A 13,005-nucleotide genomic window follows, 5' to 3' on the forward strand; every position below is an offset into this window, starting at 1 on the left:
GAATTATTTTCTTAAAATCATTAAAATATTTCTTATATTGGTGGAAGTTTGAGCCTGATTAAGAGCGTTAATTAAAATATTATTTTGTTTAAGCAAGTTTTTTTTTTATCGGACTGATGCCGGATCACTTACAAAATAGAGAAAACGATTACTAAAATTCCCGTCATTAGTCTTCAGAAGAACTGAAACACTTCGATGCTTAAGTTAGTGCATTCTCTTAAAGAAAACTAAATGAAAAAATTTAGAGTTATAGAAAGTGAGTATGACAATGAGAGAAATCCCTCATTTTGAAGATGTGTGCCCCTCTTAATGTGAGGGACTCCTTGGAAAATAGCTATGGATGCATGCGGGACGGATTTAGGGGAACCGGTAGTAGCCTTGGTCCTCACCCAAATTATAAGAAGAAAAAAAATTAAGATAAAAAAAATAATAATTTAAAATATTTTTTGCTAATTGGTCCCTCCCCAAACAAATTTTGACCCTTAGTCCTCTCCAAACTCAAAGCTAGCTCCGTCCCTGTTTGCGACATGACGGACTTATAGCTAATTGATTAATGATGCAGTTATTCCCCCAACAAAATTCACTATTTTTTACAAATAAATAATATTATATATATCTTATTTTTATCTCGCAATAATAAAAATGTGATTTTAGTATATTCCTTTTACCGAAAAGAGAATATGCGTAGAGAGGTAAAGAAGAAAAAATGGCGATTTGGCCGGTGCCACAATTATTTTTGTCTGCAGTCAGTGGGGTACTGTTGACGTTTGTTTCTACTGCTACCTCTAGTTTTGTTATGATATTATTGTTACGTGCCAAAAAGGTTACGTATTAGGTGGCCTCAATGGGACGGATTTTTGTCGAGTAGGGTGAGTGTTCGAGAAGTTCTGCAGGGGAATCTCTCCTGTCAATTTGTTGAAGTTTAGAATAATTACAAGAAAGCATATATTATTACACAGAAGGATAAAGTAAAAACATCTGCACTTTCATATTACATATACATGTTTTTGTTTTTGTTTTTATGATGTTTTGGGTTGGCCTTCGATTTAGTCTCCTTCATCTTGTGTTGTATTATTGTTGAGTGGGAGACTCTTTTTTTGGCGTTGATTCAGTCTGACATGATGCGTGTTTTGCTGCATGCTGTGACTTGTTATTGCAGTTAAAAGAGATTTATCAGTTGCAGTTATGATTCTTAGATTCTTCAACGGTAAAATATATTATCCGTGTTGTCATCACACCTCTGTCTTTTACTGCTATTGATGAAACTCATGCTATGCTGCAAACATCTCAAGATTGGACTCTAGTTTTTTCGGTTTTTTTGCGCATTTGCTTTTTTTGTATAGTTGGTTAGCTTGCAAGGTTTTTAAGAGTGCATTTTTTGGTGCACTTATTGTAGTCGGATGGGCCGCTTCCAACTTAGCATTTCATAAGCATTCTCGACCGGCCACATTCGCTGAAAAACCAAGCTCATTAATGGGTTTTTCATGCACGCCAAACAGATCTCAAGCAAACTGTATGAAACTTTCCATATAATGCGATGATTGCACATGGGAGTGTCATTGCTCAAGGACATTAAATTGTTGTGCAATTTTGTCCAAATTGAACTCGATCGAGCCCTTGGGGGTTCAATCAAGGAGCTGCCCATGTGATCCGATGACCACTGAAAAGTGGACCACCTAGTATTGAGAATTGAGCTTTTGCAAAGGACTGGCCGCGCGATTCAGACCGTACTTTATGGACCGAACCTTCTCAGTGAGTTTATCCCAACTTAACGAACAAGGGGGGGCAATCCTGATCCCTTGTGCAATCTGGCTAACCAATAAGCTCTCGTCAAAAAATTCTTTGCAAATGGACAAATGGACAATAACTCACATTCTCAGAAGGGCAAGGACACACGGCACTGCCAAGGGTACAACCTCTAGATTTTGGCCGTGGCCGAAATCATTTCGAAAATAATTTTAGGGTAGTTGAGCCATCCCATCACCCCTAAAATTGTTTAGAGGTGTCGTGATCATTAGAGACTGAAACATGATTTCTTATCGAGAGAGGTTAAGCGTGAATGAAAATTGAATTAATGTAAAAATAAATAAACTAGTATACATTCAAAGACGCACGGCTTTGTCAAGGTGGTCGAATCATTTCGAAAAAAAAAAAAAAAATTAGAGTAATTCAACCATCTCATCACCCCTAAAATTGTTTACGGGTGTCATGATCATTAGAGATCGAAACAGGATTTCTTGTCGAGAGAGGTTCGATAAGAAGTCCATTTGAAAGAAGTCTAATAAATATCTTCTTATTTGCTCATGTTAATGAATCGTACCTTTAATTTGTATGATTATGCATCCAAATGCTTTGAATAATGGAGGCATCAATCTAGACTAAAAAGCAATTAAGAGTTACCAATTTTAGTAAATAATATCAAAAATAGAACTTTGGCTTTGCAATGCCAAGACAATTTGGTTGTCTCCTATAACCTTTTCAAATCATACCAAATGCCATTTGGTCCGGTGTTTCACCGACTTTTGCACTTGATTCAAGTAGGGGCCAAGTCTTTAATGGGTAAGGGTTAAACTTAATCGTTTGGCCACTTATGTATATGTTAAGGGAGATTTTTAAAAGAACGGGAGGGGGCTATGGCCCTTTGAGCCACCCCTCCCGTCCTCATCAAGTTTGGGATGATTCGACTACCTTAAAGCTTTTATTTTTCTAAACATCAAGGCAGAATTTTACTTATGACACAACAATCAACAATTTTTTTCAATGATGTTTTTAAATCTCAACCTTTCATTTACAAAGAACAACCAAGATTGAGAGAATGGCATGGGATCTCAATTCCTTAGGGAGTATAGGCCCACCTTACACATGCTACAAATAAAATATCATTACCATGGCAACCTATTTAGCTTCTAACAATTGAAAAATAGTATCCATAGACCACACACCAAAACTCCATTCATTTCTATACAATTTGACATAAATCACATTACTCGGAAAACTTAAAGCTCCGTTTGTTAAAATTTGTGTTTTCTCTTCTCAAAACAACAAAAACATTAACAATTTAAACACACACATTTTTTACCTGTATGTCATATCAGAACACTTTTCCAAACTAATACACAATCAAAATGGTAACTATGCTTATAAAAATTCATTTCAAATTCTTGAAGTACATGTTACATATTGCAGATCCCTACTACAAAAACTCTCACAAGGGATCTTCTACTTCCATAACTGAGAAGAAAAATACTTGTTTATCTGGTGGAAATTCTCAAGAGAAAAATAAAAGTACAAATATTCTGCCAAACTGAGTCATGAAGAAAATTTCTCTGGTTAATGGACTATATATGGTGCTGATCTAGACCGCGATTGACTCAGGTTGATTTCAATTTCTGAACTAAGTACCAGCTTCTACTATTAGCTTTATACTGTCTCGAAAACAGTCGTCGTTTGCCTAGGATTGATGCAATACACACGTGATCCAATATGCTTTACTTCAAGCCCAGCATTCTCACAGCCAGTGAAGAAGAGGGACTCATCCTCCTTCCCAATTCTGCGTCTCCAGCTCATTAGAAATGCTGGCCTGGGCAACCTGACCCCTGCTTCTACCAGTAAGAGCCAAAAAAAATTCAGCAAGATTACTAATTTCATTCTCTATTACATATAAGCATAGAATCTGCTATTACTTACCACCATTCTGTTCAATCTCCGTCTGTGGAACTGCTTTGTTATCCTTAGGCTGGTAAGATTTGAGAAGAAAGGAAAGAGTCTTTATCAAGTTCACGTACTGTTTCACATCTACAAGCAGACAATACAAAACATATTAAGACCTGTTTCTTCTTCACTGGGGGTGGTTGTGCGGCGCAGCCACCCTCTCCCATTGGGGTGGTCATGCGGCCACCTATCCTTTTTTTTTTCTTTTTTTTTTTTTTTTCTGTAAGTAGTAAGTAAAACTCCACACCTGGAAAAAGTAAATACGCGTTTTCTCAAAATATTGCTATAAGGTGTGAGAAGTTTTCTAAAAAGTGCGTTTTGTTTTTTTAAAAATGTTTGTGTTTTGTGTTTTGCTTCTTGAAAAGTGTTTGCTTGGTAACTATTTTATGAAGTCTGTTCTTGTGTTTGAGAAGAGAAAAGTGTTTTTGGAATGTTTAGCAAACATAGCCTCCCGTTGATGACAAAACAAGTTTAGCAGCCAAGAAGAGCAAATGTTTTCCAGCCAGTGAGACGAGACAAACACTCTCACTTTCTCTCTCTAAAGATGGACATTGTTATTTATTACTTATAGATTTTTCACCACACAAATCTCCTGTTTACGTTGTGCATAATTAAACTGTAAACATAATCCAATAATAACAAAACCAAGAGTCAAATATTTTGAACATACTTTAAAATCTTACTAAATGTTCACAAGTCCACCCAGAACGACTATCATAAAGTTTTCTTCTTTTGATGAGAAACTAACTATTACAAAGGATGAGGTGATACAAGAAGAGATCTGTCCTAAAAGTAATTATGAAATCAAGAGGGAGCGCAGGGGAAAGAGTTCTCGCTAAAAGAGCCATAAAGTATCCAACATAGCAAGATTTATGGATAGATGGCCAAATGGAATTTCCAGATCCAGGGATCCAGTGGAAAGAATAGAGTATCAACTATCAACACCACACAAAAAAAGATTAACAATGCCATGAGATACCAGATGAAAGCTTATCCATATGTCAACAACTGACATTAGTATTGCCTGTTTTCGCCCAACACGAGTGACCACGACATTAGCACAGACAATATCTCAATATGGAACTGAGTGCTTCTGTAACCCTTTGCATACCTCCACGGACCATAATCCACGAGACTCTTAGCTTAGTTTAGTGGGTTTTGCCCCAACTTTGCTGGGTTAATTTTGGTAGATGGCTTTTTTTTCATAGCCAGTTCCTCTCTATGCATTTCTTTTTCTTTAAGCAATTCATTGTTGCATGACACCCCACCCCCCAAAAAAAAAAACAAAAAATGCAGTTTAATTGAGTCCAAGTCAGAAAGAAGCTAGCAGATTAGAAGCTTACACAATAAGATATCACTAGCAATAATCAGGTCCCAGTCTGGGTCAGTGATTGGAAAGGTGTCTCCCCATGTATCTGAAACAAAAGCAGGGTCTTGAATATACGACATTTGATCCAAAAAAAACAAATCAATTATTGAAATTGATTAATAGTGAATAAGAGGGTCAATACAGTTATCTTCCACAAGTAATCCAGATGAAAACCCAAAGTTAGATATCTAAATCTAACTAATGAACACATCTGAATGGAACATTCTAAGCAATGATTGCACTACAAATTTCTTCTCCTCATCAGTTCAACTTAAGACTCATAACTAAGCATGCATAGAAGAGAACTCACGCTTAATGTGAGGAAGGACAGGTGTAATCCCATTAGCCCTGCAGTTATGAGCTATGTTCTCTTCAATTTCCTGATCATCATAGTCTGACGTTGTGATGTCAAGAGAAAATGATTTACAGAGATATATGGCCAAAGCACCGGTGCCACTGCCATTGAAAAGAATATTTAAAATCAAGACAAACATCAAACCCTTAAACATCATTTGTTTACAGAGATACTGAGAACTTACTAAACTGTCAACTTTTCTTTTTTAAACTCTGAACTAATTAAGAATAACTAAGTGTAAGGTATTTAAGTAGAAGAATTACGAGACAAGTATCAGAAGACCAACAAGCTTAAAACTAGTTACTCCGTTCATATTAGATACGGCATTTTGGGTTTACACCTCAAGCCAGGATTCATGCCACAGAAGAATTGGTCACTAATGAAAGCACAAACCTCACACATAAACACAAAATATTGGGTCTTGACAATGTATTAGTTACCCGCACAGATGGCAGATGACAGTGAACAGATGTTAATTTCCAACTATACCACAGACAAACAAGCTTCTATATAATAGTAGGTATTGGTGCAGTTGCAAATAAACAATAAAGCAAGATTTTTACTGCACATAACAAGATCAAGATGCAAACATAATCACTATCAACAGGAGTACAAAATCATGATGCTAAAGATTGCTAAGAACAAACTCATAGAGTTACAAAATCATCTAATTGTAACAAAAACAAACAATAAATGCACCTGCCCAATTCAATGCATCGTCGGCCTTCTACCCACGAACGGTGCCGAACCAACGATTCTGCAAAAGCAAATGTCCCAGGCCAGAGTAAATTGGCATTCAGCTGGTGGAATGAAAATTCTCTGATGAGCAATTCCTACATACAAAGCCAAACACATGAGTAGGTGTTAAAAACAGGACAGTAGCCCAAAACCGGAACAACAAACATTACAGAAGCTGAGCAACCATTTTTGGGAATTGTTAACTCCACAACGGTAATCCATCTTACATATTTATATTGATTAAATGATCATATTTTCAACTTTCTATTAGCTTAAGCTTGTGAGATAAGTCTTAATTTTACATACCAGAATGAAAAGGATTACCAATACCTTATACCTCTTACTAGAAAAATGTACATAAGTGCTAGTTATATATGTGTAGATTTGCAATTCAGTTTTCGACCCCACAGAAGAAAAACAAAATGGCCTCATTGATAGAATTTGCACAAACAAACCAAACCCAATTTGGCAAATCCATCCAAATGAACTGTACAGTGATCATCTAAAGCAAAAAGGTTTACCATTCCAGGAAATTCATGCCTCCTCTCCACGTAGTTTTGCTGGGTCTCTGTCGTTTCCTCATCTGCAAGGAAAAGGGCCAGCTTCTTAAATTTGATACAAAGAAGAAAAGCCAGAGCTATAAACGTAGAAATAAATAAACAAATAAGAACATAGAGCGAGAGAGTGAGTACGAGAAGAAGTGTCTTCGTCGTCGTCGGGAAAAAGCGAAGATGGGGAGAACAGAGCTATGTCCATATTCGTCTTGTTTCTTTTATTTTCTCTTTCCGCTCCAAACTGCTACGAAACAGACCTAGCAAAAGCTATAAAGAAAGGAATACGGGACGACATGCCGTTGACCCTCTCATTGCCAAGTCTGCCCTCTATTTTCACGAACAGGATCCTCACGGTACAATAGAATATTTATCCAATTCACATCTCGAATTTCTTCTTAAAAATTCTAAAGCCACAAATAGTATACGTGTCTCATTAACAAAAAATAATAATAAAATATTATTTCATATTAAAAAAATTATAAATAAAATAATAAAAAAATAAGGAGTAGTTGGCCACCTCATTGAGGGTGGCCGGACCACCCCAGTTGGGGGCTAGGGTGGCCGAAGCCAACCCCAGGCCCAATGGGAGTGGTCCAACCACTCTCAAGGGCCAAACGAAAAAAAAAAAATTATTTGGCCTTTGAGAGTGGCCGGACCACCCACGTTGGGCTTGGAGTGGCTTCGGCCCTTGTGGTGATCCGGTCACCCCCAAAGGTCAAACAAAACTTTTTTTCTTTTTAGATTTGGTCATTGGGGGTGGTCTGGGCCGTGGACCCAAACCCAAAGCCACCCCAACCCCCCACAAGGGTGGTTCGAAGGGTGGTCAACCACCCCTTATTATTTTATTATTATTTTAATATAATTATATTAAGTATATTTGGTTAGTGGAAGAAGTATCTCATCTGTGACTCTAGAATTTCCTTTTAGAAATTATAGTCATGAACTGAATATTCTTCATTCTATTTTGGACTGGAGAGGATCATATTCTCTATTTTTAACGCTAGCAGCTCCTCCATACTTTTACCACTATAAAAAAATTAAAATTTTCTTTATATTATTAAAAAAAAAAAAAAAAAAAACTTCTATTTTTAAAAAACTAAGGATATAATTGTATTTTTTTTAAAAAAAAAAAAAAAATTATAGGAGTATAACTGACAATTTTTCATCATAACTGTTGAAGTAAATGAAAAAATTAAACGATAGGAGGTGATTGAAAGATCAGAATTCTACGTTACAAATTTTTAAGGTTTATTGAGCATTGAAAAAATATTAGTTAGTTTAGAGGGGTAGGTAAAATAAAAAACAAAAAATAAAAGAAGATAAAACCAGTGTTTGGTAGATTTCTTTTTCAGTATCATTCAAATAATAGTAACTGCGGGACATGTGACAATGTGAGTGGTGTGCAACTGACCTAATGCACAAGTAGATCTAAAAAGAAAATAAAGTGAAAATAAAGACAAAATAAATATAATAAAATAATTGAAAAGTAGACAAACAGAATAAATAAATATAATAAAATAAATTGACTCGCTTTGAAATGTAGTCTATCTATAAGACTATGGCTATGGTTGGATAAACCATCTGGTTCTGTCTCCAATTCGATTGAATAGAACAGAACAGAACAGTCAACAGCCTCTGTGTTTGTGCGTTTGATTGAAACTTGGAAAATAGAAAGAAATGGTCGGACCAAATAGACCTCAGTTTGTGCTGTTTGGTTCGTCCATAGTTGAGTTCAGCTATGGTGACCATGGATGGGGTGCTATTCTCGCTGACATATATGCTCGAAAGGTACTTCTTCATCTTCTTCATTTTCCCTTTTTCTTTTCTGGTTTTATTTTTATTTTTATAATCATAATCAAATAGATTATAGAGTCGTATATATATATATATATATATATCCTTAGTTTCAAATGTTAGCTTAGAGATTAATCATCATCAACTTCAAGCAAGGAATAGTTCTTCACTTTGATTATTGCTTTTTGATAAGATTTGCACCTTCTCTGTAGAGAATTAAGGATTAAAAGGAAATTATAAAGACGGGTCTTTCCTACTATTGATCCTCACATAAGGCCAAAAAGTCTAGCTAATGTTTTCAAAAATTCAATTGGAAGCGACCCATTTAGCAAGCCAAAAGAAACACATAAGAAGCTTTTATTCAGCTAAAACAATTATTTGTCCTTAATTCAACTAAAATAAAAAAGTAAAACCCTTTAATTGTAAATTGCCAGATATTCAACAAAATAGGGGACAAAGTGTTCATTCAAATTGAATATGAGAGCGATTTTTCAATCCAGCCTATTAAACTGACACTTCTTATTAGAGTACGTGATTCTTACATGTATTTTAAACTGATTTTGGCTGGTAATTGGCGTAGGCAGACACATTGGTGCGAGGATACGCTGGTTGGAGTTCGAGGCAAGCTTTGCAGGTTTTGGATCAAGTTTTTCCAAAGGTATTGTTCATTAATTTTCGTCTTTTTTTGGCATTTGGTCATGCAAATGGCAGCCTTTTTTATGCTTTTTTTTCCCTTTTAGACGGTCGTGCTTTAATGTTTGTTAGAATATTAATTAAATGATTAAACACAATTATTTTCTATCAATTTAGCATAGTATTTATGTAAATTTAATTTAATTTAATTTAGGATGCTGCTCTACAACCTTCATTGGTGATAGTCTACTTTGGTGGTAATGACTCAATGCTTCCTCTCCCATCTGCCTTAGGCCTTCATGATCCTCATGTACCGCTGGCTGAGTATGTAGAAAATATGAGGAAAATAGCAATCCATCTCAAGGTAATAAATCTTTCAGGCTAGAAGAAGATTTGCACAAACTGATTATGCAATTTGGTGCATTTTCTCTAACACATATCCTTTTGTTTGCCAGAGCCTTTCAGAGAAGACTCGCATTATCTTTCTCACTGCTCCTCCTGTTGATAAGGCAGAAATTTGCAGAACATATGGGTGTGTAATGTGTATATCAACAATCTTGTATTATTTATTGTTAAACAATTACCAAAAGGCTTGAGTTGATAGAAAATAGTGAATTCACCGCTCCCCTCACGTGTGGACCAGATAACATGCCAACTTTGATATTATGTCAAATCATCGCTTATTTCAAAAGCTTAGACTGATAAAAACTAGTGAAATTTAATTATTTAAATGAATATTTTAACACTTGTGAGTTTAAATTGAGTTCAATGAGTTCTAATGGCATATGTTTTGTTGGGATCACTAGTGATAAAATAGCAGAGCTGCGTACAAATGAGTCATGCCGAATATATTCAGAAGCTTGTTTAAAGCTGTGTCAAGAGATGAATGTGAAGGCTGTTGATCTCTGGACTGTACTTCAAAAAGAGGATGGTTGGGAATCTGCTTGCTTTACGTAAGTTTGCTTACATATGTTGTAGGTTTAAGGTTTCTAATATATATATACAAATTAAAGCAATGTTTTATTTAGATTAATTGCCTAATTAAGAAAGACTTGGATCATAATTCTCCAGGGATGGAATCCATTTATCAGCTGAGGGGAGCAAGATAGTGGTGAAGGAGATAATGAAGGTTCTTAGGGAGGCAGACTGGGAACCAAGTCTACACTGGAAGGCATTGCCAATTGAATTTGAAAGTCTTTTACCCAATTATCTAGTGAGTTCTGATACGAAGACCATGTTAAGTGAGGCCAGCTCTATCAGACACATGCAATGGGAGTAGGTTTTGAGCACTCACAATGGGTTAAGTATTCTAGAGTCGGATGTAAAATGCGCCTAAAAAACGTGTTCATCCAATTTTTTAAAACTAAAAACATTTCGCATTTGAGTTTAAGTGTCGTGAAAAAGCATTGCGGATCAACGGATAAGTATTTTATGTTTTCTATATCTCTCTTTCTTCCGTTCAAGAAAGGAATATTTAAATGGTATAGAAAAAGAATAATTAATCGGATAGAGAATGCATTTAAAAAATCACATCACTTTGGAGGGACAATTTCTATATAATCTTAACTATAAAACAATTTCTAGCAATTTCAAATTAAATGTGCACCTCCAATATGGTCATGTGGATTGAAGGAAAAGTTTATTTGGATGGAAAGGAAAAGGTTATGGAGATAGCTGTTGGCTTTTGTCATTGTTGGGAACTTTTTGTTAGTGCCAGAGTCAATTGCTCAAGCCCTACCCCATATCACTATTTAATAATGTTACACTCTGACTATGCGTTTATTTATTACATTTATGTTAGATCGGTTAACATAACATATTTTAAGTGATTTATACTTATGTTTATTAAGTAACTGATATTATAAACCACTTAAAAAACATGTAATGTCAACCGACGTGACATGAGTGTAACAAATAGACGTGAAAAATTATATTATATGCTAAGTAATACATGACATTTTTATATATTGAATTGAAAGAAATTCTTCCGGCCCAATTTCTTTAAAAAATTATATCCTTCGCTAATTTGTAGTGTAAAATGTGCTTAATAGACCAGCCTAGGCTTTGCTTATATTGCAAATCCAGGTCTCCTACTAGCCTTAAAGTTTATGTTTTAAACTTTAGTTTTCAATTCGGTCAATTTAACACGAAGATTTTAAATTTAAAATCTCTAATTATTATTATTTTTTCTCAAATAACAAAATGTCTAGAAAATATTATTATTGAAAAAAAAAAAAAAAAAAAAAATCAAACAGGGTGGCCATGGACCGTGGGATTGCAGTGGGAAAGGAATTTTGAGAAATAGAGAAAGAGAGAGAGAGAGAGTGGTAAAGTACACTCATGCTCCACCGGCCAAATCCTCTGACTATTTATTCTCTAGAAAATGTTGGGCAAATAATGATGTCTCACACTCCCACTATTTATGCTGTCCAAATTCTGTCTCATTACTCTTTATGTAGTAAAAAAAATTAAAATCTCTTTTACCCTCTACCAAACTACCAATCTCATTGCCACTTTTATTCTCGCTCCAGTGTTACGAATCATCCACCATCACTCTCGACAACAATTGGCTATCTTTTTGGCTACTTTGGACTTCAATAACTATAAAGATAGTTCAACCACTGCCAAAATATTTATTGAGAGTGGACGAATCACTTAACTGCTTCAAATTATCAATCTCACTACCACTTTTATTGTTGTTACCAATCGTACACCGTCACTGTTGAGAACGATTGGAATCTTTTTGGCTACTTTGGAATTCAATAACTATAAACATAATTCAACTACCGCCAAAATATTCATCGAGAGTGGACGAATCACTCAACTACTTCAAACTACAAATCTCATGCCACTTTCATCGTCGTTACTTGTCGTCCACCATCACTATTGAGAACGATTGGCCATGTTTTTGGTTACTTTGGAATTTTAATAACTATAAAGATAATTCAACTATAGCCAAAATATTCATTAATAGGGGACGAATCACTCAACTGTTTCAAACTAATTATTAAGATATATTGAATCATTTTTATCCTAAGAGTGATTCGGTCTACAACATACGTTACAAACTTTTTTTCTTCCTCATGCCTTGTTATGATTAGAAGGTGTGCACCAAGACAACAAATGATTTTTTTTTTTTTCTTTTAACATTAATGAATTTGATAAAGTTAGACATGTGTGTGACATTACAAAGAAATATTTACCAAGGCAACGAGTAAAAGCTAACATGAGCCGACAATATTCCAAAGAAGGTTTACTTGGCTGTCAATTGCTCACACGGGACAAGAGCCCCACGATAAAAAGCTCGTAGGCACAATCCATTTTCCGTACATAGACTGGGCCAAGGCAATTGATCTTTCCTGATTCTCATGCCCACTAGAAAGAATCCCAATTGATATTGCCTAATAATTATTTGTCTCATTAGGGTTCACAGATTAAAATTTATTTGAACAAGATGGATTTCATTGGGGCGTAATTATAACTTTTAATTTGGGAGGCAAAAGATTTTAAAAAAACTTATTGTCGGGCAAAATTTAATTTTAAAGGTCTATTTAAATATATATATATATATATATATATATACTTTTTTTTTAAGACCACGCTATGGCTTGGGGGTTGGCCACTCCAAGCAAATGGGTGGTTCTGCCCATGGATCTCATATGAGTTATTGGGTAAGGTTGTTAGAGTGCATTTAGTATTGCGATTTCATAAAGAAAAGGTTGCACTTTTTGAAATTGAAAATCCAAACGGACCCTAAATGAATAGAGTCGTTTGTCAACAAGCTTAGATTCTGCTTGAATTAGCTTGGGTCGAGCTCAGTTAGTTTATTAAACTAGTAAAACTTGAACAAA

General features: G+C 35.1%; 2 protein-coding genes across 4 annotated transcripts; one reads left to right on the plus strand and one right to left on the minus strand.

The window, feature by feature from the left end:
• Window positions 1-3,122: 3,122 nt before the first annotated feature.
• Window positions 3,123-6,977, minus strand: LOC132192004 (protein N-terminal and lysine N-methyltransferase EFM7). 3 transcript variants are annotated; one of them, XM_059607178.1, is made up of 7 exons: window positions 6,866-6,977; window positions 6,695-6,756; window positions 6,135-6,268; window positions 5,391-5,536; window positions 5,055-5,126; window positions 3,688-3,795; window positions 3,123-3,596 (listed from the first exon to the last, which is right to left on the minus strand). In XM_059607178.1, the coding sequence occupies exons 1-7, from the start codon at window positions 6,927-6,929 to the stop codon at window positions 3,421-3,423; spliced, it is 762 nt and encodes a 253-aa protein (XP_059463161.1). In that variant the 5' UTR covers window positions 6,930-6,977; the 3' UTR covers window positions 3,123-3,420. The 3 variants fall into 3 exon arrangements, with proteins under 3 accessions (XP_059463161.1, XP_059463160.1, XP_059463159.1); XM_059607177.1 differs by having other exon boundaries at window positions 3,123-3,599; XM_059607176.1 differs by having other exon boundaries at window positions 3,123-3,602.
• A 1,305-nt stretch (window positions 6,978-8,282) lies between these two features.
• LOC132161640 (GDSL esterase/lipase WDL1-like) lies at window positions 8,283-10,595 on the plus strand. Its single transcript, XM_059571799.1, has 6 exons — window positions 8,283-8,515; window positions 9,102-9,179; window positions 9,369-9,518; window positions 9,610-9,686; window positions 9,961-10,107; window positions 10,226-10,595. The coding sequence occupies exons 1-6, from the start codon at window positions 8,405-8,407 to the stop codon at window positions 10,431-10,433; spliced, it is 771 nt and encodes a 256-aa protein (XP_059427782.1). The 5' UTR covers window positions 8,283-8,404; the 3' UTR covers window positions 10,434-10,595.
• Window positions 10,596-13,005: the final 2,410 nt, after the last annotated feature.

Source organism: Corylus avellana, chromosome ca9 (genome assembly GCF_901000735.1).
Source record: "Corylus avellana chromosome ca9, CavTom2PMs-1.0".
NCBI lineage: Eukaryota > Viridiplantae > Streptophyta > Magnoliopsida > Fagales > Betulaceae > Corylus > Corylus avellana.